Raw genomic sequence first — 24,607 nt, 5'->3', positions numbered from 1 at the left:
GGACATGTCACATGTCTATAGTCTATCACTTCACAGCCGGTTGTCGTCTTTCGGCTTCAACTTATCCGCTTTTCTAATCAGTATTCAGTATTCACCGCCACCGGTTTAAATGACGAAAATACCCTCCGAAGTTTGGGCCTGGCCTGGGCCTAATTATGGGCCGGGAATGGATGATCCATAGAATCAGTCTCCCGCTGCGTCGATCGCGAAGTCGGGTTGTCGAGGTTCAAGGGCGAGTTGACCATGGCGACGGAACCGGCGATTCGGCGGTGTGGACCGGCGCATAGAATAATCGGGAATCGGAAAGTTCTGTTTTCTTCCGCTTTGCTTCTCGCCGATGCCGTACTCATCTCTCTCATCATCGCTTACGTCCCTTGTAAAGATCGATTTCTGTATCTCATGTTTGTGTCATTGGTTATCTCTCTGTTTTATTTTACTTTTTTTTTCTTCTTCTTTTTCATTGCAGATACTAAGATCGATTGGGACGCTTACATGTCTCAGGTGATTAGATTTTTCAATCTCGCGTTTCGGTATTTTAAGTTCGTTGATTCGTAGAGAGATTGAGGAAAATAGTTTTTCTAGTGCTTTGACTATTTCAATTGTTCGTGACTTTGTAATGTTAACTCAATTCAAGCATATGTGCAGTGAAGTTTACTAGTTTTTGTCTTTATGGAAATGATTTGTTGTTGGAAAGATCAGCTTCGCTGTTTTCGAGAGTGATTAAGAAAATTGCCTCTGAGTTTGCGAAAAAGATTGAAACTGTAGAGTCTGATAGGGAGGTATAATTCAGTAATCAGTATCAATATCAATATGTAATATTAACTTCGATTTTTTTTTTCTTCTTAGGAGATTGTTATTGTACCATAGATTTCTATATAATTAAGAATAAACACAGGTCATTGGGTTTCGTGGTGGAGAGAGGGATTATGCAAACTTGAAAGGTGACACAGGACCATTGGTATATCCAGCTGGATTTTTGTACATTTATTCTGCTATACAATATGTTACAGGCGGAGAAGTTTATCCAGCCCAGGTAATACATCGATTTCCCATTGTATTTTCACCTATAGATGGTTGTTATTTGTGGTTGCAGCTAAATCATTTTATGGATGTTTCTTCTACTTGATAGCTCTTTGTTTTTCTGTACTTGCAGATTTTGTTCGGCGTATTGTACATTATAAATTTAGGGATCATCTTAGTCGTCTACGTCAAGACTGATGTGGTAATGCTAACAATCTCTTACTATGAGTTGTTGATTATATATATATATATATATATATATATATATATATATATATATATATATGTATATTTGTTTGTCTTCAAGAGCCTGAATTTTTTTCTTTCCGGTTATAAAGTGGTTAAGGTTTCATTGTATTTTCTAGCCAATTGAGTGTATTCATCACTAATCATAGCAACTGTGCTAAAATAATGATTAATGAATCTTGTTATTTGGTTTTGATTCATCTCGTCCATTGTAATTCAATCTCACAGCAACCCACTTATAATCTTGTCAACTGTGTTATACTTGAACTGTAAGCTACATACTTGATACTCATACACTTTCCTTGTTTCATGAGCTTTTCTAGTCTCGATCTTGAGATTGATAGTTCTTTTTTTTTTTTTTTTTTTTTTTTTTGTGGAATATCTTTCAGGTTCCTTGGTGGGCTCTTGTCTTGCTTTCTCTATCGAAACGAGTACATTCTATTTTCGTTCTCCGTCTTTTTAATGACTGTCTTGCTATGTTGCTCTTTCATTTGTCACTCGCCTCAATTATATACCAAAGATGGCATCTGGGATTGATAATCTTCAGGTACATATATGCTTCCATGGTATCATTTGTAAATTAAGGCTAAATTAATCTAAGTCTTGCCTTTCTTGTGATTTACCTAGTGGTGCTGTTTCAATAAAGATGAATGTGCTGCTTTATGCTCCGCCTTTATTGCTCCTCATGTTAAAGGTATGCTTTTGTTTGTTGATACGTTTTTGACATTTGTGGCAGAACTATTTACCATAAAATTCTAAGTAGCGTTATTTTGGACCGGATTTCTTGTCTTTAGGCTATGGATTTCCTTGGAGTGATCTCTGCTTTAGCTGGAGCTGCATTGGTGCAGGTGCTTGCTTTTACTCTTTTTTTTCATTTATTTTCAAAGAAGATGCTCAATAATGTGTCTTAGAATATCAGGTCTAGCTTTTGCCCTAAAAAACGTCAATATCATAGCTTACTCTCCTTGAAATATTGTTTACTTTCAACGTGTTTAGGTGAGTTGGACTTCAAGAGCCTTCATATCGAGACCATACCTTGGCAACGGATTAACATGCATATCCCCTGATCGTAAATGACTCTGCAGATACTTTTGGGACTTCCTTTTATCACCTCTCATCCATTCTCATACCTATCAAGAGCCTTCAATCTGGGGCGCGTCTTCATACACTTTTGGTAAATCGTACAACGCATGCCAAAAGATTTTAATTACCGGAAGAAAAAAAATGGTTTCTGATACTTCTTTCTGATGCTAATCAGGTCTGTTAATTTTAAGTTCGTTCCCGAGCCGATTTTCGTATCTAAGCCATTTGCAATCTCATTGCTGATTGTGCACCTTGTGTTACTGGTGGCATTTGCTCATTACAAATGGTGCAAGTAAGTTCAAGTAATTTTTGTTATAACGTATGTTAATAGTGAGCATGTGTATCTTTACCACTCACACGAGAAATACCATGATCGAAATTCTTCTGGATCTTCTCACTAGTTTTGACTGAATCCCAATTAATAACTTAATATGTTCTGACGTGATTATCACTTCCAGACATGAAGGAGGGGTTTTTAAATTTGTGTATTCCGTTCTTGCTTTGTCGAGATCCTCAAGCTCCACCTCGAAGAGTAGTCATAGTTCCTTCAAGATTCTCAATGCAGAGCGTAAGATTCGCATATCCGTATTTTGCCATCTGTATTCCGTTCCTCCCTGATTACATGGAAAACTGAAAGCTGTCCAATCATAATCACAGATATCGTCACTACAATGTTCGTCGGAAACTTCATCGGCATCATATGTGCTCGATCCTTGCACTACCAGTTCTACTCGTGGTAAGTTTGCGATATTTCATTTCCAGAACCATGAACTTGCCTCGGGGCCCGGACCGAGAAGAATTAAACACCTTTTGACTAAAAAATATATTCATAATATTATTTTGTGACTGCAGGTATTTCTACAGCCTGCCTTATTTATTGTGGAGGACGAATTTCCCTACCTTGTTACGGTATGAGATTTTTTAATTTTTTTTTTTTCAATTAACTATCCAGCACCGAAGAGTCTGCTGATATGAGTTTTGTGCATATTTTGCAGTTTGGTTGTGTTTATAGGAGTCGAGTTTTGTTGGAATGTTTACCCGTCAAGTGCGTTCTCATCGGCTCTTCTGCTATTTCTCCATTTTGTTATTCTTTATGGTCTGTGGGTCGCTCCGTCCGAGTACCCTTATCTGCGCCAGAAAGAACATGACACCGCTAACAAGAACAAATAGAAACTACACATTCTATGATTATAAAAAGAATTATGTTGTAACAGAACCCTGTAACAGATTTTTAACCAGCTGAGCTAGATCGTTTCGGTTTTACTTTGATGCCCTTGCAATTGCAGTTGTTTTATGCAATTCTTGTTGCTGTTTATGTTGATTTCAACCTCTTTTTTTTTTCTTTTTTTTTTTTTTTTTTTTTTCCCTAAAGGAAACAGAAATAGATATGCTGAATTTTGATCGACCAAGATTATTGAAGCGAGTACTGAAAAAAAACTAGACGTTGAATATAATATTTTCATATTAACCGGATATCAGTTTGACCATTTGATTTTCTCCATATTAAATTATGGTTCATAACATATGTCAACATTTGAAATTTTGAATAAAATTGCGCTCACTGAGCTGTGGTGTAATCTTTTTGCAATGACGAAAAAGCCCATCAATGCTTCCGAGTTGTCGAGTCTTTCTGAAAGAAGAACTGAGGAAGTGGCTGGAATTTAGCGTCTCACGCGGGGTACAATCGTCATTTCACTTTCACGAGATTAGTCATTAAGAAAATAAAGAGAAATTTCATTTTGTAGACCCAAAAGTTATGAAAATATCTCAATTAGACTCACTAGTTCAGAAATATCTAAAATTAGACTTTTGTACCAATTTCGGACAAAAATACCCCCAACCCATTAAAACATCTCTCTTTCTTATTCTCACTCTAAAAAAAAAAAAAAAAAAAAAAAACCGCCCCCCCTCTCCTCTCAAAATCCGACGATCTCCTCTCAAAATCCGACGAGACCCAACCACCACATCCACAAATCCGACCGTCTCCGACCATCATCTTCAACCACCATCATCTTCAAGAACTCAAGAACTCAACCACCACCATAAATGTCAAAAAAGGTTAGTTTTTTTTATGTTTTTTTAAGGTTTTAGTTGTGTAGGATGATATAATACAAGATAAGTAGTTATTTAAGTTGATTTATATGTGATTTAGAGGTAAAACTAAGTTTTAGGGTTGTCAAATTTTCTGGAAATTTTTGGTTGAACATGAATACATTAAATAAAAAAAATACCGGATTTTTTCATTTTTCTGGCAACCTGTCGGATCCGGTCGGATCCCGCCAGATCCCGCCAGATCTGGTCGGATCCGGTCGGATCCTGCCAGATCCTGTCGGATTGTGGATCTTGCCAGATCTTGCCAGATCCTGCCAGATCCTGCCAGATCTTGCCAGATCCTGCCAGATCCTGCCAGATCTTGCCAGATCCGGTCGGATCCTGTCGGAATTTCAGCTTGAATTTCATCGGAAATAGTACTTAAATTTCATCCTAGACTATCGGATTTCATCGGAAATAACGTTAAATTCCGGGTTCTTTGACCTAAATCAACCAACTTTTTTTTTTCCTACACAAACTATATCAACATAACTATAAAAGATCAATGAATGAGCATACTAACCCATTTCGACGGGATTGAACGAATTGGATACTCGAAAAAGATGAAAACAAGAGGAAATGAGAGAGAACGAGAGGAAATGAGAGAGAATGAGAGATGAAAAATGGTTATACTACTTTGAAAGGGTATTTTTGTCCGAAATTGGTACAAAAGTCTAATTTTAGATATTTCTGAACTAGTGAGTCTAATTGAGATATTTTCATAACTTTTGAGTCTACAAAATGAAATTTCTCAAAATAAAACAGGAAAATCTATTGGGTTTTGAAGAACGCTCTTTTTCTTTCCGTTCTTTTCCATTTGATGCCATTTGCTTTCCGCGCGATACTGAGAGGGCGAGAGAGACACTGTCTGAGATCAGATCTTCTTGAGATTTAAACTTTTGCCAATGGTGAGTTAATCGCTCTATATATATGTATGTATAATGCATCGATGTATCTATAGCTTTCATTTACTTTCTATCTGATTCGAAGTCTTTCCCGTGCATGATTTTGTTGTGGTTGTTATCCTATCGAGACGGGAAATCCGATTTTATGCTTGATATTAAGCCGCTACGCTTTTGAGACGTTCAAATAATAAACGAAATGCGGTTTCTAGGTCTCTAGCTATTTCAGCCTTCTAGGGTTTTTCCAAGTATTGAAATCATAAGCTCGTAGAAATGTAATGCAACAATGAATTTCTGAGATTTATTTTCTGGAATTATTTACAACGGGTGTGCCTTCTTTCTTGTTTTGTTTCCTAATATTTTTCTCGAAGTTGTGGTTTTTTGGTTCTTTTCTTTTTAAATTCTCAATCTGTATGTTTGTAAAAGTGTATTCAATGAGGTTAACAGAAATTATCAGTTGAGGAGAGACCATATAGTTAAAAGATGGAATTACAATTGGAAAGTTGTACTTTGTCACTGTTACATGCTCTGCTCGTTTAACCACGTTGTTGGTTGTAATAAAATTATTAAATAATATTTTGGTTGTATATTTATTTTCCATTGTCAATTTTGCCAGGACGGACACAATGGCGAAGATCCAAAGCAAAGCACCGCAGACATGTCTGCTTTTGTGAGTACTTTACAATCACATATGAGCATTGTTGTTCTACATTTATAACTGAAGCTCCCTGCTTCGCAATATACGATACAAAATTATTTATGCTTGTTCTTTCATTGATTTCAGTATTCAATATGAAAGATGGTAGTTAATCGGTTATGTGTTTTGCACATGCTAATATTATATGGACGGGAATTAAAGAATTTTTTACGGCTCGGGTGCCACTAGTGTGTGCAAAATCACGTGTGGATAAAAAGATATTTGTATAGTAGGGACAAGGCTGAATTAATTGTATTGTTAAATTGTTGTGCAGTGATGTAAGTGTGTTACCTTTTTTTTTGTCTTTGTAGGTGCAAGATCTTCTTCAGCAGATGGTGAGTCAAATTCTGTAGTTTCTGTTAAGATTTTTTGAATTTTTTTCCGTCTACTCGAGCAAGTCTTACTACTCACTATGATTTTTCGTACAGCAATCAAGGTTCCAATCGATGTCCGACTCTATTGTCACGAAGAATATCCTTTCTCTTATAGTAAGTTGTTGCATTTCTAAATAAATGAAAGTTGCTGTTCTTTTTCCTTGACCTGCAATGCACTTGATGATATGGGAGGGCGTATAAACGAGCTGGAACAGAGCATCAACGATCTGAAAACCGAAATGGGTATGGAGGGCTCTCCATCTCCGATGGCGCCACCCAAACCTAATGCCATTGAACCTAAGCAAGAGGAGGAAAGCGGTGCATAGAGATTGTCTGCGTATGTGTTTGATGCGAGGAAGGTTCTAAGTGCTTTTGTTAATACTGCAGAACTTGATTCTTTTTCTTTCTTCAATATTTGCTTGAGGTATAATTGAAGTTTATGTTTTATCTTTTAAGTTTGTTTCCTGTCACTCTGATACACAGATGCTTTTATTGGCAAGATATACCAACGAAAGCATCTGAATCACAATTAGGATTTATTTCTTTAAGTCAGTTTGGTTTATTTATTGTTTTAAGTATTTAGGGCGTTTTTATTTTTCATGAGTTTTAGGGGTCATTTATTTTATTTTCTGTTGAGGTTTTATTTTCTGTCAAGTAGTAAGAGTTTTTTTTTATTAAGAAAAAAAAGCCCGTTGAGAAAAAGCCCGGTTGTAATTTGATGACCTACCTATAAATAGGTCTCTTTTTATTAATGAAAAATCATCTTTCAACCAAAATCAACTTAGTCTCTCTCAAAGGAGGAGAGATTAGGTTTGGGAAAGACTAGCTCTTTTTAATTACGAATTTCACCTTAATCACGGCTCCCGTTACGAGATCTCAGACCCGGGCTGTATCAATTTTGGTATCAGAGAGTCATGCGCAGAAGTGCCAGATGGCAGACTCTTTTGTCACCTTCGTTGTACGGCCAAGGCAAGCCTCGAACTTGATGCAATATTCGTCCACCGTCCCCGTTTGTCGAAGGAACGTGAGCTCCCCTAATGGGTTGATGCTAGACGGCAGACCGAAGCGGTACACACACCTTTCTGCAAACTCGGCCCATGTGATTGGACGAGACGATAGTCGGCGAAACGTGCGAAACCATCCAGCCGCTGGGCCCGTTAGACAGAAGCTAGCTTGTCGAACTTTTCGTTCATTGGCCGTTCCTTGATCTTCAAAGAAATCCTCAGCCTTCTGTAGCCACTCAGTGGGATCGCTAAGCCCATCGTAGGTCGGGAAGTCGAGGCGGCCCGGCCTGGATTCGCCTTGCCGTTGATCATGGTACCCGTGGTTGCGCTTAACTTCAGTGAATTCGTACGTCGGGTCATCGTATCGACCATCATTATCGTACATCGCTTCGTAATCATTGAATCGAGGGTAGTGGGGCTGTTTGGGCTGGTTCATCTCCCTCTTTCCCAGATTCCGCGCGTCCCTCCACCCGCTGGTGTTTGTGCCGACACCTCCGTTCTGACCATAGCCGCCACCTCGTAGTCCGACGCCGCCGCTTGTTTGCAATCTGTCACGGTTGGCGCTGCCTCGAAACCCCGCTGGTGGTTCGACCTGTGGGTTGTCTCGGAACCCTATTCCTCCACGCGTCACGAACTGCCCCGCCGCACGTCCGTTCAATCCTGCTCCACGACTTCCCGATTGAAACGCGACATTGAAGTCATCGCCCTCGTCCGGATAGTCGTTGCGATCTGAGTTTTCTGGTGAGATTCGTGACTCCTCTTCAGCTTTTCCGTGGTCTGCCCTGCGAGACTCCTCTTTTGGTTCGCCATCTCCTACTTTTCGCGGAGCAGATCCCGACACTTGGGTCCTTAATTCGTCCAGACGAAGAGACTGCGTCTGGATTTCGTTCTGTACGGAGTTTAGGGTTTCGGTCGTCGTGTTTTGGTTTGCTGCGACCGCTGCTAGAGACGTGGCTTGCTCAGCCATGATTTTCTTGATTTCTGCCATGAATTCCTCCATTGGTTCCCCTATTTCGAGATTCGGCTCTGATACCATCCGGCGAGAGGTGGAGTACCACAAGCCAGAATCGGTTTACGTGGCTATGAATTTGGCTCGTACGACCGAACTGAAGCTCCCTGACGAGAAGGGTAATCGAACGTTTGGAGGATTTCCAGCACCGGGAAACCGCGCATCAAGCCAATCAGGGTTCTCTCGTGGAAGAGAACTCACAGGCGGACGCTCAACCGAGCCACGAGCTGCAGGTCAACGACCAGCCATGAAAAAATTGACATACCAAGAGATGAACGACCGCCGCGCAAAAGGTCTCTGTTTTAATTGCGATGAAGCATTCGCACCTGGCCACCACTGCAAGACTTTGTTCTGCATCGTCATGCGAAGCGAAGACGATAATGACCGAAGCGATGAGGACGAGGACCACCATGAGCCATCTCTCAACGCTATACGGGGACTTCACAGCAACGAAACCGAAGAAGACAACCCGAGGCTCTCCCTTAACGCCATACGAGGGCACAATGCAGACGAAACCTTCCAAGTTCGAATCCTTCTAGCTGGAGAAGTGGTCTGGGCACTGTTGGACTCAGGAAGCACGCACAACTTTGTGCGTGAGGAAGTAGCTTCACGCTTGTCCCTACCTGTCCTCACTCGACGCAGGGCCTGTGTCGCGCTGCCCGACGGCGGAACGATGGCGAGCAGCGGCGTTTGCAAGGACCTCAATCTCAAGGTGCAAGGTACCGAGTTCCAAGCCGATATGTATGTCATACCATTGACCGGGTATGATGTGGTGCTTGGAATACGGTGGCTTAACAGACTCGGGCGCATTATGTGGGACTTCCCAGCCGGAGAGATGGAGTTCAAATTAAATGGAACTCCCGTGATCTGGTATGCGGAAAGTCCGAGCGAGCCAGCGCACCTCAATGCCATAGGCGCCAACCGCAGCCCCGAGACCGACTTAGCAAGACTCCTCGAGGAATTCGAAGACGTGTTCGCCACACCAACAGGGCTGCCACCTCCGCGCTCGTGCGACCACCGAATCCGACTTTTGACGGGCACAGATCCAGTGGCTGTTCGACCATACCGCTACCCGCACCTCCAGAAAGACGAGATCGAGCGACAGTGCACCGACATGCTGGCCAACGGGATCATCCGCGAGAGTCGCTCGCCGTTCTCATCACCGGTTCTTCTTGTCAAGAAAGCCGATAACTCGTGGCGGTTCTGCGTGGACTATCGAGAGTTGAATTCCAAGACCGCGAAGGATAAGTTTCCTATCCCGGTGGTCGATGAGCTTCTCGACGAACTCCATGGCGCAACCTACTTCACCAAACTCGATCTGACTTCCAGGTACCATCAGATACGCATGGCACCAAGCGACATCGACAAAACTGCTTTTCGGACTCATCATGGGCATTACGAGTTTCTTGTCATGCCATTCGGGTTATCCAATGCCCCTTCGACATTCCAGAGTCTCATGAATACAGTGTTTAAGGAACACCTGCGGAGGTTTGTCCTTGTTTTCTTTGACGATATTCTAATCTATAGTCAGTCGTGGGCGATTCATGTGCAACATATCCGAACCGTTTTGTCCCTTCTTCGGATGCACCGCCTATATCTAAAGCGCTCCAAGTGTTCGTTCGGTCAGCTCCAAGTCGCCTACCTCGGGCACGTCATCCAGCACTCGGGCGTGGCAGTCGACCAAAGCAAGATCTCCGCAATCAAAGAATGGCCACAACCTCGCACAACGCGCGCATTGAGGGGTTTTTTAGGTCTCTCGGGATATTACCGAAAGTTTATAAAGAACTATGGTATCATCTCGACGCCACTAACAAGCCTACTTCGCCGCAATAGCTTCGTGTGGGACGACAAGGCGACGGAGGCCTTCGAAGCCCTCAAGAAGGCCCTGTCTGAATCACCGGTGCTTGCCTTGCCCGACTTCGACTCCGAATTCGTCATCGAATGCGATGCCTCGGGTAGTGGTATTGGCGCAGTCCTACAACAACAGGGTCACCCGATTGCATTCTTCAGTCGAAAGCTAGCTGATCGGCATCACAAGCTTGCTGCCTATGAGCGAGAGTTGATCGGACTCGCGAAAGCTGTCTCCCATTGGCGACCCTACCTATGGGGACGGTGATTTCTTATACGAACCGATCACTTCAGTTTGAAGTTCTTACTGGAACAACGACTCAGCACCTCTCCTCAACAACACTGGATTAGCAAGCTTTTGGGTTTTGATTTTGGGGTTGAATATCGAGCCGGAGTCCTTAACCGCGCAGCTGATGCTCTATCTCGCCGTGAAGAAGAGGACACGACAGAGGAAGTAGCCTTGTTTGCCATGTCTCGAGCGCGCGTCGGAATCTTTGATGACCTCCGGCGTGAAATCGAAGCGGTGGAGGTCTTACGCGACCAACGGGACAGCATCATTCGCGGCGAAGAGGGCAGCGACTGGACGGTTGGTGACGGCATCATCTTGTTTCGGGGTCGGGCTTACCTAGCGGCTGATTCACCGTTAGTTGCACGTGTCGTCTCGGGGTTCCATAATTTGGCTCACGAGGGTTCCCAGAAGACTATGGAACGCATTCGGCGGGATTTCTATTGGAAAGGGTGGAAGAAGACTATTCGTGATTTCATCGGGCAGTGCCAAGTTTGCCAACAGTACAAGTGGGAGACGACAAAGCCCGCGGGACTGCAACAACCCCTGCCAATTCCAACATCTATTTGGGCCGATGTCTCGATGGACTTCGTCGAGGCACTCCCGAAGTCGGCGGGTAAGACGGTCATATTGGTCGTCGTCGATCGACTCTCGAAGTACGCTCACTTCCTCCCCTTGAGTCATCCGTATACGGCTGCATCGGTGGCACATGCATTCTTCTCCGACATTGTGCGCCTACATGGTCTTCTCGAGACGATAGTCATGGATCGTGACCCCGTATTTCGCAGTGCTTTTTGGCGTGAGCTGCTCCGTTTATCGGGGGCCGTGCTGGCCTATTCCACAGCGTTCCACCCACAGACAGACGGCCAGACGGAAGTGGTGAACCGGACGCTCGAGATATATTTACGCTGCGTCACTGGAGACAAGCCGAAGAAATGGCTCACGTGGCTTCCATGGGTCGAGTACTGCTACAATACATCGTATCATACAGCTCTGCAGGCCACGCCGTTTCGTTTGGTGTATGGGCGCGAACCACCACGGCTTCTAGACTACACGGCAAGAGCGTCGACGGTAGATGCTGTGGATCGCAGCTTGACCGAGAGGACTGAATTTCTCCAGGAGACCCGAGCTCGTTTGGCGCAGGCGCAGAAACGCATGAAGGACCACTATGATGGTAGTCATCGGTTGGTCACATTTGAAGTCGGGGATTATGTGTGGCTCAAGCTCCAACCGTATCGCCAACTAACAGTGGCACGACATGCGTTGAACAAATTGTCTCCGAGGTTCTACGGGCCGTTCGAGATACTTGGGAGAATCGGCGAGGTTGCGTATCGCCTTCAACTACCAGAAGGGAGTCGAATCCACAACGTATTCCACGTGTCGTTATTGAAGCCGCACAAGGGTCCACTTCCGGAGACAGCCACGGAGCTTCCTTCAATCCATGAGGGTCGAACGCTGTTGAAGCCGCATGCAGTGATCCGGAGCCGCTTAAATAGGGGTCAGCGGGAGTTACTCGTCCAGTGGCATGCAAATGCGCCAGAATCGGCAACATGGGAAGGGTTCGAGAAGTTTGCCGAGGCGTATCCGGACTACGAGCTTGAGGACAAGCTCGTTGTGCAGGAGGGGAGTAATGATACAGATGCTTTTATTGGCAAGATATACCAACGAAAGCATCTGAATCACAATTAGGATTTATTTCTTTAAGTCAGTTTGGTTTATTTATTGTTTTAAGTATTTAGGGCGTTTTTATTTTTCATGAGTTTTAGGGGTCATTTATTTTATTTTCTGTTGAGGTTTTATTTTCTGTCAAGTAGTAAGAGTTTTTTTTTATTAAGAAAAAAAAGCCCGTTGAGAAAAAGCCCGGTTGTAATTTGATGACCTACCTATAAATAGGTCTCTTTTTATTAATGAAAAATCATCTTTCAACCAAAATCAACTTAGTCTCTCTCAGAGGAGGAGAGATTAGGTTTGGGAAAGACTAGCTCTTTTTAATTACGAATTTCACCTTAATCACGGTTCCCGTTACGAGATCTCAGACCCGGGCTGTATCACACTCACTCATTATGATGCCTGGGGTAACTATTTGTGTTACTTCTGTTTGAAATTTGCTGAAATGATCAACCGTTACTATTTACTTGGTACTTGAGACTACTTTGATCAGTGTAGTCGATGGACATTCTCCATCTGGACTGAGAGAATGAAGGGCTTGCACCTACATACATTACGACTGACATGATGTATGAATGATTTTCAAGCTCGCCTGTTTGAATTTCGTTGGGAGATATAAGCTAGGAATTCCTCCACAAAAAGGAAAGAAAAGAAAGGCGCTTCAAAGCAGAGAGAATATTAAGTGGGTTCTTGAGTAATTATCAAGAGCAACGGTGACTGATCTTTCTAGTTAGTCACAGTTTTGGAAGAGAAAACTGCATCTAACTTTCTTAGTGTTCTTAGATTCGTAGATGACGATAACATGACCCTTGATTTCGACAACATAGTAAATCACATGCAAATACTAAAAAAAAAAAGAAGGGAAAAAGTAAATACGTAGACGATAGAGAGTGATGGATCAACTACGGCAGCGAGAGATGGAAGAGCAGAGACGGGAGTAGGGGTTGGCCTGGGCTTCTTGGTGGCAGTTGTAGTAAGAAGCACCTCTCCTCGAGCACGGAACGGTGTTGCGTTGCAGCGCCGCGTAGCTTATGTACTCTTTCTCCGCCGACGCCTTCAACATCATCATCATCATCACCATCATCCAAATGAGCTTCCTCATTTTTGCTTGTTTGTTTCTTGTGAATGTTGAATTAGTGCTTGTGTGTTGTGTGTGTGTGTGTGTATTTAAAGTGGTTTGGGTTGCAAGAAAATGACGTTTCTTTTTGTGGGTATTTTCCGGACTACCCATCACTCCTTGTACAACAAATATTGGGTTGTTTAATAATATCATGGGTTATTTGCGTTATGTAGTTTTATCAGAGATGGAAATTTGATTCAATTGTGAAGGACTGGGTAAAAATACGTACACGGGCAGTCAAAATTTCATGGGTAAAGTGTCATTTATTATTGCTGTTTTATTTTTGAGGCAAATTGCTTCCGGACTCTTAACTCTTCTCCTTATTGTTGGTTGATCAAATTCCATTTCTTCAAGGTTATATATCTATAACCTTGTATTGTTTAATTTGATACAAATAAGTTCCCTATAATTATTTTTGCAAAGGTTAACAGTAAAATATTCATAATAAAACCTATTTCACGAAATCTCATAAAATCAACTCATACGGTCTCAAAATTTTGGCGGTGTGGTTATAGTCTGAAAAGAAAAGAAAAGAAAAGAAAAATGGATTGATCGTGACTTTGAACATGTTCTTTGTGTCAGGACCTGCGGGCCAAGGGACAATCTCAGGTAGACAGTTTCTATGGGGCGTAGGCCTCCCAAAAAGTAAAGGAGACGTGCAAAGGTTTCCTCGGGCCCGAATTCAATTTAGTTATCCTATAATTAATTGTAATTAAATTGAAATCCCCTCTTTATTTTTATTTTAAATTTGTTATGATATTTTCAACTTTAGAGCATATATTTACACATATTTCCTTTTCATGTCGCCTGATAACCAAAAGAATCAAAATCCAAGTTTTTTCTATCTTATCTATATAACTATTGAGAGTGAGGATATTATACATAACGTGACTATTCCACCAAAAAGTTTTATTTATTTATCTCTCGGTTTAATACTGAACTATCTCTCCAGGGATTGTGAAAGATGTTCCTATAGAAATATTCTTTTTATTGCTTCGACTCATATTCCCCAAAAAGTGGATCCCTTCCGAAGTTGAATAATCATGAAAGATTTGGCTGAGATATATTTGCATAACATGACAAACCCATGATTATATGTTTAATATAGCTGTTTTTCTCCCTTCAAAATAAACTTATTAAATAAATTATATAGTACCAAGCTGAAAGCAACTTTTCCGAAATCACTGCCAAATTTGCCCTAAATGGGGACTAATAGAGATTGAATGCTAAGACTGAGAGCACTAAAGTCATCCAATGTAGTGGTTGAAGTGCTTCTAACTCTTAAGCACATCGAGTTCTTTAAAATTCAAAACTAAAAGCATGCCTAATTCATCACATACAAATAGATGAAAGACTAGTCTGCCTTTATTTTACGAATCTCATAATATCCTGAGTCCGTTTTTGCAGATATGTCACATAATTACTCAATATTAAAGAGGACCAACATGCTTTAAGTTTGAATTCGAACATAAATCTAATAATTTTTTTTTTTTCCTTTTCTAATGTTTGTGGTGACATATTTCACATTTTTGGTAGGTGTGTTGAAAAGGTTACAGAATATTTGAGGCGAGGTGATACTTTCTTTGGTGCGATTGACAGGGTTTTGAATTTTTTGGGAAGACAAGAGTCATCAAACCCATAATCACATTCATAGAACCACAATTTTATTTTGTAATAGTCATAAATAGCGAAGCATTGTTGAAGAAACCTAGATGCTGCTCCCACAATTGTAAATAATAAAAAAAAAAAAAAAAAAAAAAATTGTAATAGTTTGTTGAAGCCTAGATTCGTGACTAGATGTATTTGATAGCCAACGAAAAAAAAAACCGTACTAAAAAGAACGTAATTAGAATAAGAATATACTCATTTGTAGACGAATCGTCATAAGAAGAATTAAATGATGGCAAAAAACGGAAAACTTAGTCGTAAGCTAACCCCAAAGTTCCTAGTCTTTTTAGAATTACAGCCCCAACTCGCCATGAGATATAATAAGATCACATCCGTGTAGATATTATAAAATACCATTAAATTATAAAATAAAAGTAGATATTTTAAATTTAGTAATATATTATAACTATAAATTACAAAAACTATTATAAATTTATAACTAAACTAAAACTTAATAGTACATCCATGTTGTAATCTTATTTTAACACAGGACCGCAAAGTATAAATTTATGGCAGCTTCTTCAATGTTGCATGGTTATTTTACAACATCCGTGTTGTAATTCTACGATTCTCAGCCGTAGATTAAAAAATAAAAATCCATAAAGGTTTGGCTTATTTTCTTATTGTAGAATAGTTTTAATATTATTAACGATACCAGAATGATCGATCTTGGACCCGCCTAGACGGATTCCGACTTCGATACTCACGATTAGGTGCCATAGATCATAATGGCAAAATCATTGTTCTTGCGCAGTCAATATTTTTACAGCGAGAAGATTAACTTGGCATTGAATTTTATTTTAACACAGAACCGCGAAAAATAAATTATCTCAAACCATAGTAATTGGAAAGAATAATTCGCCCTAAGAGGTTAGTATTTTCAGTTGGTTTATGACAGGAATACATACCAAAGCATAAAGATCATGCCAAGGGGTTTAAATAAACAACTGTTCACTTATGAAATTAATTTTATATTTTAATATTCTGTATCAACAAATTTGCATGGCAAAATCCACTATACAGCACTAGATTCCAAGTTAGAGAAGGAAGAAGGAAAAAAAAAATTGGATTAAAAACCAATCGATTACAAGAGTGACGAGCAAACGCGATCGTTCATAATTATGTCTTACTTTTCTAGTTTGCTCAGAAACGCTTCGGTGTCAGGCAGCTCCTCCACAATCTGCTTCCAGTCTGGCATTCCCTGAAGGAGAAGGAAAAAAAAAAACACGTCTTTCATTATCGAGAGAAGAATTTGTATAATACTAATCACATTTTATTTTGTTCATGAGACTTACTTTTCCAGATCTTCGAATACGGCCATCGAGCCTCAGTATAATGTAGACGTCCTCACCGGGAGTGACTCCTTCAGATTTCTGCTGTTCCTTTATCCACCTAATCATTGTGAAAAATAAAATGTTTTTAGATCAAATCTTTTGATCACCGAAGAGCTTCGATCTAGTTCAGAAATCTCACTGTTCCCATTCTGCCGGCGATACGACCTCTGCCTTGAATCGAATTTCGGCTTTCAACTTCGACATTGCAGTCACAGACTGCGCTCGTTTCTCGAATTCTTCCTGCACAAGAAAGACCCTTATATACCTCTTGAATTGCATCACTCAAATTAATACAACTCCCATTAAATAATGGCTTTTTAGCGCAAAAATGCGAGTGGCATCTTAACCTGAAAACTAGTTATTTTGATCAAAAGTGGTCCTTTAACCATTGATTCTGTAGCATTTAGTCATTTTCATACGAAATGAGATCTATCACCTAAGAAAATGAAAACATATTTTTTTTAACTCAAGTAACTTTTCAATTTTATGAAAGAAACTAGTTGAACTATAATCCAACAGTGATGTCTAGAGCAATACTTCTTCAAGTTATACACAGGTTTTAACTTTCTAAATATATTTTAAGCTGTTTAGGTGTTGAATTTCAAAGTTCATTTTCTTGACATTATAAAATGACTATAATGGGAGAACATAATTAGTTTGAGGACGTTTTTGCTTAAGAAATGTTTTAGGGGACCGAAATGCGACTCACTCGAACGATAGTTTAGAGACAATATGCACTAAATAACCTGAAATAATCTACTTACCCCAATGGACGGAAGAGACGTGGATGCCTTTTGAGTCCCACCGAAGCCTTTCTTCTCTAATTTTTGCGGTTCCTTATCTCCTTCGCCCCAAATCAAAGGAACTAAAAGAGCTCCACGCCTCAAGAGTTCAGTTCGGAAACGATCCGCTTTCCTCATCGCCAATGTAACACTCTCCTTGCTCCCGGCTAAAATAACCTAAACCACAATTTGATTGAATTTCGAATATTTACTTGCAATAAATAAATAAGAAGGAAACAAAGAGTGAAAAAAGGTGAATTGTACTAACAGGCCGAGCTGTGTCACGGAGCTGAACAAGCTCAACCACCCGATTCGTTGAAAGGCGCAACGGCAATCTCGACAGTGTTTCGTTTCGGGTTATTTCCGCAAGTTGTTCCTCCTCTTTCTTGTTGTCCCATATGAACAATGCCACAAAAACAACGATACCTGAAAGACCGCTGATCGGAAAAAACCTTAGTCGTATCGAATAAAAAAAAGAAGTAAAAAACTTGGTTAGCACTTACCTCCGACATTAACGGCAACATTTCCGGCGGTTTCCAACAGATCGGGAGCGCCTTCGCCGCCTTGGATCGCGAGGATTAGCCTCGGGAAAGTGATGAAGAGTGAAATTCCCGCGGCAGCTGAGAAAGCCACGGAAAAGAATCTCCTAACTCCACGGAACGGGGCTTGAACTTCACTGATGAGTTTAAGATCTCTCCGGAAACCATAGCCTATATCTTCCCCGCCTAGTCTAGCCTGAATCACAAGTATCGTGAAAATGAATTGAGAGAGAGAGAGAGAGAGACAGAAATATTCTACTCGTTTATTCACAAATCAATTACACCTATTTACACACACTACTGATTATATGAAATCCGGAATAATAAATAACAAATCACTCAATACAATGAAGTGAATTTCTAAAAATTGGGGAACGGATCAGAGCAGATCCTCCAAATTCTTAACTACTTCTGACCGAGCCCGAGCTCGAGCTTCTTGAACACTTATTTTACAAGTAACAATAAAAGATCCTATAGGTATAGGAGCTACGACATCTCCAATATGCTTCTAACAGTTATACTATATATATATATATATATATATATATATATATATATATATATATATATATATATATTGTTCTAAAACTCTCATATCTTAGATTAGCTTTCAAATTTGAAACAAAAAACAGCACTATAGCAAACTTTCAAATTTTATAGCATACCAAATAAAAATTCTTCATTGGAGCACAAAGAAAATGGTATCTTCGAAAGTTCCAAGACTAAATACATAACATCTAAAAGAGAAGATTGATAAGAATGAGTATTAAGCTGAGAAAAAACCTCTTCTTGCAATTCCTTGAACTCGGGTAAGGCCCTAAAGGAGGCCAAGTCGGGATCATTCAAAATGGTGCCGAATTTGAGATCGTACTCTCTCAATGCACTTCGGAGACATTCCGCGGCTTTATTTCCTTCCCCTCTTCCTCAAATCGGGAAAAACGAGAAAACAAATATCCATCAACTTAGCTACAAATGCTCTCGAAGCCGACTCAATAATCAACCAAATAAAACTATATAATCTTTTAACTCATTCTTTTTAGGACCAATGTTTAGATAGAAACCTGTAGGCATGACAACAGGCTTTGTTATAGAGAGCAGCTTGAGCCTCCATTGGATTCGGATCCAATTTCAACGCCGTTTCAAACTTCACTAACGCATCTTTAACCTGAAATGAAATCCCAACATCACGTAATGTACCATTTTATAACATGTCATCAATAAGTATCCACCGAAAGAAAGCTCTCAAGTAGAGCAAGAAAAGTACCCAACTTCTCCAATTAAACTAAAAATATACAAAAAGAATTAGAAAGAAAAGTAATTTACCCTTCCTTTAGAGAAGAGCTGGAGACCCGAATTGACGCAAGACTCGGCAGTCTCGGTGGTTGCTTCAGGCGACTCAGAAGAAGAAGAAGAGCATGAGATTAAGAAGAGACCGTGAGGCTTGCTCTTCGGGGATTTGAAGTGCGTTGTTGTGGGTATGTTTATATTGGGAAGGCATGGAATGAGCGTTCTGGGGTTTGAGAAGCGTAGGCATTGGTGGCTCAGAGGCGAAGCGGTGAGAGCCATGGGAGGACGAAGGAGGATTGGTATCGACGACGTTAACGATCTCTATCCCATCACTCTCTCGCAGCTCAGCTGAGCCACGTATTACACTTCATCGCTTTCACTGCATCTTGACCGTTAGTTCGGTCGAATATTGACCATGCAATACAAATGGACGTCTCAGATCGTGTCTCAACACCTTTGGTGGTTTCATTAGTTTTTGGGGGATTTGCACTTTCACACACGTGTCTTTACGGCATACTCATGTCCAATTTAGAATTCGTTATATTTCGTAATTTATGTCTGATAATGCTTTAAATTAGGAAAATGAGTCAAAAGTACCATAAATTATAGAATAAATTTCACTTTTCCCCCCTGAACTATGACCTCGGTAACAATTTGCTCCTGCTATTCTGATTTGTTTCAACTGTTTACCTTGAACTTATGTTTTTTATCAGAAGTAATCCTTCCGTTAATTTTTGCACTGGTTTGTTAGTTTTTTGATGACGTGTACAGTTTACTTCCATTATAAAAAATTAATAAATAAAAACAACTGAAAGGATTACTGTCCACGTCATTGCGGGCGTGTTGTGTGCCATTGTCTCTCATCCCGTCGATAATCTCGTGTGTGTCCTTCCTCAACAACGCCAAAGGAGCTACTGTCGGCGATGTAAGTGCATTATCACAGCGTCGTGTTTGATCTGCGCATGTAATGATGGTTATTTTTTTTTTTTTTTTTTTGCAAACTGAGCAGGCTGTAAAGAATGCTCATTCTACGTGCATTACAGATAATGCTCATTACTTCAATTTCATTCCACCACACTATGGATACAATGACCATTCCAGGATACAATGAACAACCCTCCGTCGCGATGTCAAACAGAACTCTCCGTCGCCTCGGCGGCAGTGAGGAATGATCGGGCGCACCGGCGGAGAGGGCCCATGTTGGAAGTGTTTTTATTTTTATTTTTTTGGTGGAGGTGTATTGGTCTGTGTTTTTTTATTCAAAGGTGTTTTGGTCTGTTATAAACGAAGAAGAAGAGAGTGGCAATATTTTGAAAATTTGAAAACATAACAAGGGTCTTTTCGTCAAATCCACTTTGATTCTTTTCCACGTTTTTTTTTATTTAAAATACCAAACCAAACAATTGAAATACATTGCCAATATATTGTCCACGTCATCAAAAAACTAACAGACCAGTGCAAAAATTAACGGAAGGATTACTTCTGATACAAAACATAAGTGCAAGGTAAACAGTTGACACAAATCAGAATAGCAGGGGCAAATTGTTACCGAGGTCATAGTTCAAGGGGAAAAAGTGAAATTTATTCTAAATTATATTACTATGTGTATTTTTAGATCTAATGACAAAATATAACTGGAAAGATTAATTAATCAATGAATTGTTATTGCAGCAATTAGCAACAAAGCACCATGCCATTTCATCCGCTAGACATTTTTTTTTTTTGGTAATATAGCTAAATAGCCTCCCTTATTTAGACAGATTTGGATTTGGTCAACATTCTGTTAATTTCGGGTTAATAGCCAGCCCAATTTATTTACACGTTGTAAAAATACCAAAAACCCCTAACCTGTTCCTGCCCACTACATTACTGAAATAAATTCATATAAATCAATATATTATGATAATAACTGCAGCGATTATTGATGAACATCATAAAAGATCCGTAATTAATACCATTAACTGCAGCGGTTATTCACACAATCTTCTCTCTCACACAAACAGAAATGTCAAACATCGTCTTCTTCTCCTTCTTCTCTTCTGCGCGCGGCCACCAACACCAGCCCGAGCCCGAGCTTCTCTTCCTCGCGCGCGCCATCCCGCTGAGACCGAGCGCCGCCGTCTTCTTCTCCTTCTTCTCTTCTACGCGCGGCCACCAGCACCAGCCTGAGCCCGAGCTTCTCTTCCTCGTGCGCGCCATCCCGCTGAGATCGAGCGCCGCCGTCTTCTTCTCCTTCTTCACTTCTGCGCGCGGCCACCAGCACTAGCCCGAGCCCAAGCTTCTCTTCCTCGCGCGCGCCATCCCGCTGAGACCGAGCGCCGCCGCGCGCGACCGCCGCGAGCCGCCGAGCGCACCGCCGACGAAGAGACACCGGAGAATTTCAGGAATTTCAGCGTTTTTTTTATGTTTTTTAATTTTTATTTTTTATGTCGTGATTTGTTTATGGTTTCTTGCTGAGAGAAGCTTATGGTTTTTTTTTAATACAGTATGTTCGTGTAAATAGATATCATATTTACAGTATGTTCGTGTAAATAGAAATCATATTTACAGTATATTCGTGTAAATACGAAGCTTATTTACAGTATATTCACTGTAAATACAAAGCCTATTTACAGTATACTCGTGTAAATAAACTGAAAAATTCTGGAAATATTTTTAGCACGAAAATTCTGGAAATTATGAATATATGGAAGACAAAATAATATCAATGAATGAAGAATTAATTCGAAATTAATTACCTAATAAATTGCAACGAAAATAGAAACTAATTACCTAAAGTCAACGTTGAAAATTTCCAAATACATAACAATTAATGGCTGAGAACTTTCAAAATCTGCTCAAAATTCAAATTTCAAATTTGAAAACTTCCCTATTCGGTTTCAATATTTAATTCGATTTAAAAAAAATGCCTAATTAAAATAGCGTAAGGACAAAAAGGTAAAACTAATTCAATTAATAAGTTGTCACGTAAGCAAGATGGCTATTTACGGAAAATTAACGAAAGGTTGGCTAAAACCAAATTGCTAGAGTTTTAGATGGCTAAACAGTTAATTATTTGTTTTTTTTTTCTCTACGAATCGTTAGCCCAACACATAATGCACCCGACCATGACTTTGTTTTTTTTTCTCTACGAATCGTTAGCCCAACACATAATGCACCCGACCATGACTTTGTTTTTTAATCATGAATTCCACTCAGCATAAAAGGCTACCGTCGAAAAAATAAAAAAAAAAATAAAAAATAACAAAAATTAAATCGATTAGACCAGCTAAACAAAGTGTCACCTTAGAATCATCGAGACATAAGCGCATAATCAAACCAACTCGAGATTTGCAAAAGCGTGTTCCCATCTCGTAATAAAAAAAATCATACAAACTCAAAAATGACAACCAATACATTCATCCTAGCATCACGCCAAGTAAAAACTTCCAACTCTCCATATAGATGACTGCCTCCTCAGAGAGGCTCTATCGAATCTACGACATGCTTGTTTACCACAGTCTAACACGGCGTGATAATGGATAGTCCACTGGTCAATTTGGAGTCAACATTTCAATTAAAAAAAATTGACAAAACCCTGTAGACCATCCCATGGGGGTGGTGAAGGGAGGGCGGGAAAAAAACCATGACACGGCTCATGGGTACTAGTTATCATCATACCGCTCATACAATTCCCTTGAATACCCGTGTATGATTCTCAAGCAAGAGACCATATACAACTTATATTTCGACTTTATCTATCTACTTAATCTTGAGAGGACTGAAAAAAAGAAGAATTGTGACTCCTTCTCTAAAACCACCTCAGGATACGAAGGCGAAACCAAATCTTTCAGTTCCATCCACTTGAGGTATCGAAGATCATTATCCGAGGATTATTATGAGAGGCACCAATCGAATCGAAGCGTAGCCTAAAAATATTATCATCGGAACATGATATCAACATATCTATCATAGAAACTTTGTTTATAGCTCACATACTTCTTGAAAGTAAGTCTTTGTTAGCCTGAAAATCAAGGGCATAATATCATTATATCAATGGATATAACTTTGGATTTTATTTTTGACATTTTTGAAGGAAATACATGGATAATTGATAAGAGGTTAGCCATGTGCAGAAATGAAAAAATATCCATGCAGTTCTAGAAAAGGGAAAAAACAATCATAAGGTATCGTAGATACTCGTACCCGTAGGTACAAGATATCAAGATATCGAACGCTCGATTTTAGTTAGCGAATAGCGTTATTCGGGCTTATAGACTAACAATTCGGCGATGCGGGCTACTATAGAGTTTCTGCTTGGAGGTTAGGCAGTTTAGGTGAAACGGGGGTTGTCCCCAACACACCGGACTATGATAGTTTTTCACAGTTCATATCGTTCAAGATTGCAATGCTATAAAGAGCTCGTAGAACATAACCCGTATGTGTCATCAAGTTATATTCTATAGTTAACAAGTGAATCTAATGAGTTAATACAGATAGTGAATAGAAATATAGCCATAGAACTCCATCCATCAATTTCTATGGCTGTGTTCAGGGGAAGTTATTGTCTATCGTTGATCTCTTTGGTAGAATCAGTCGGGGGCCTGAGAGGCAGTGATTTACTCTGTGACGGATGTCAACGGGTAATTTTATTGTGGTCGATTTCCCTTATTTTGCAATCATTTTTGCTACAACACCTGCTTCTCTAGCTAACTGTCCACCGTGTAGTGTTTTTTCCTCGCGCCATATTCTTCTTTTGTACTCTCTTTAGCACGAGATTTTACTGTTATTATAATGATCCACGAAGCAAGATAGGTTATATAGATGCTATTTGCTGCTACTCTATCTATATCAACCTACTTTTATCTTGTCCTTTTAAATGTATGATCTCGTCGATCCAGTTCTTTAACGGAATTGTTAAAGTAGGTGTTATTGTTTAAGGGCAGAATTTAAATATAATGTCGAACAAGTAGGTGTAACGGTTGAGTCAAAATACCAAACTAAAATAGATCGATTTTTTTTCATTCCCGAAGAGGTTGCCGGTTCTATATGACCTTTGTTGCAATAACATCGTAACTTAACTCATAACAGCCTATACTGCAATCCGCCCCCACACATGTGTTTGCTTTCCCATTTTCAGAAAAAAGAAATAAAATAATCGTTCGGTGGTTCTGTAGCTTGATTTGATTATACCCGTTCAAGGTATGTATATTATTTCATTGTGTATATAATGATGAGAGAAACTAAGAGCCTTACAAACTTCAATTTTTTTTTAACTATTTTATTGTATTACAGTGAAAGCTTGGCGTAAGTGTGAGTCTCATGCTTTTATTTTTTTTTGTCCCTTTGCATTGAATGATGAGTATTTGTTTAATATTGTATTACATATATTTTAAACAGGTTTGATTAAGGTTTGTTGTTGGTTTGCCCCTTTGCATTGAATGATTAGTATTTGTTTAATATTGTATTACATATATTTTTTTTGTCCCTTTGCATTATTTTGTTGTTGGTTTTCTTCTTAAGGTATTGCGGTAGAGTAGTCATATTATATTGATACAGGTTTGATGATTTTTTTTTTCATTGTTTTTTTTTTTAAACAGGATGGATAATTTGGATGGTAAAACAAAAATTGAAGCTATACATTCCACAATGGTTTATGATATGATACCA

At 39.8% G+C, this 24,607-nt stretch overlaps 3 protein-coding genes across 4 annotated transcripts; 2 read left to right on the top strand and 1 right to left on the bottom strand.

Moving 5' to 3' along the window:
• Nucleotides 1-98: 98 nt before the first annotated feature.
• ALG3 (asparagine-linked glycosylation 3) lies at nucleotides 99-3,662 on the top strand. Its single transcript, XM_089624777.1, has 13 exons — nucleotides 99-376; nucleotides 467-501; nucleotides 896-1,033; nucleotides 1,154-1,222; nucleotides 1,656-1,813; nucleotides 1,894-1,960; nucleotides 2,061-2,114; nucleotides 2,352-2,440; nucleotides 2,525-2,641; nucleotides 2,808-2,917; nucleotides 3,007-3,085; nucleotides 3,202-3,258; nucleotides 3,345-3,662. Exons 1-13 carry the CDS (start codon nucleotides 244-246, stop codon nucleotides 3,517-3,519), a joined length of 1,281 nt encoding a protein of 426 aa, XP_089480903.1. The 5' UTR covers nucleotides 99-243; the 3' UTR covers nucleotides 3,520-3,662.
• A 1,537-nt stretch (nucleotides 3,663-5,199) lies between these two features.
• LOC149388932 (heat shock factor-binding protein-like) lies at nucleotides 5,200-6,860 on the top strand. The gene is made up of 5 exons (XM_089623247.1): nucleotides 5,200-5,348; nucleotides 5,959-6,012; nucleotides 6,351-6,374; nucleotides 6,468-6,510; nucleotides 6,591-6,860. The coding sequence occupies exons 1-5, from the start codon at nucleotides 5,346-5,348 to the stop codon at nucleotides 6,737-6,739; spliced, it is 273 nt and encodes a 90-aa protein (XP_089479373.1). The 5' UTR covers nucleotides 5,200-5,345; the 3' UTR covers nucleotides 6,740-6,860.
• Nucleotides 6,861-15,896: 9,036 nt separating this feature from the next.
• LPA1 (tetratricopeptide repeat (TPR)-containing protein) lies at nucleotides 15,897-19,320 on the bottom strand. 2 transcript variants are annotated; one of them, XM_089623245.1, is made up of 9 exons: nucleotides 18,995-19,320; nucleotides 18,733-18,836; nucleotides 18,455-18,590; nucleotides 17,636-17,867; nucleotides 17,401-17,558; nucleotides 17,115-17,309; nucleotides 16,490-16,590; nucleotides 16,312-16,408; nucleotides 15,897-16,217 (listed from the first exon to the last, which is right to left on the bottom strand). In XM_089623245.1, exons 1-9 carry the CDS (start codon nucleotides 19,235-19,237, stop codon nucleotides 16,143-16,145), a joined length of 1,341 nt encoding a protein of 446 aa, XP_089479371.1. In that variant the 5' UTR covers nucleotides 19,238-19,320; the 3' UTR covers nucleotides 15,897-16,142. The 2 variants fall into 2 exon arrangements, with proteins under 2 accessions (XP_089479371.1, XP_089479372.1); XM_089623246.1 differs by having other exon boundaries at nucleotides 15,904-16,217; nucleotides 18,455-18,594; nucleotides 18,995-19,151.
• Nucleotides 19,321-24,607: the final 5,287 nt, after the last annotated feature.

Source organism: Urtica dioica, chromosome 8, assembly GCF_054948205.1.
Source record: "Urtica dioica subsp. dioica isolate 48M chromosome 8, U.dioica_male_clone48M_v1_H2, whole genome shotgun sequence".
Classification (NCBI taxonomy): Eukaryota; Viridiplantae; Streptophyta; class Magnoliopsida; order Rosales; family Urticaceae; genus Urtica; species Urtica dioica.
Note: the sequence above shows the minus strand (reverse complement) of the source record. Positions and strands in the feature narration are given on the sequence as shown.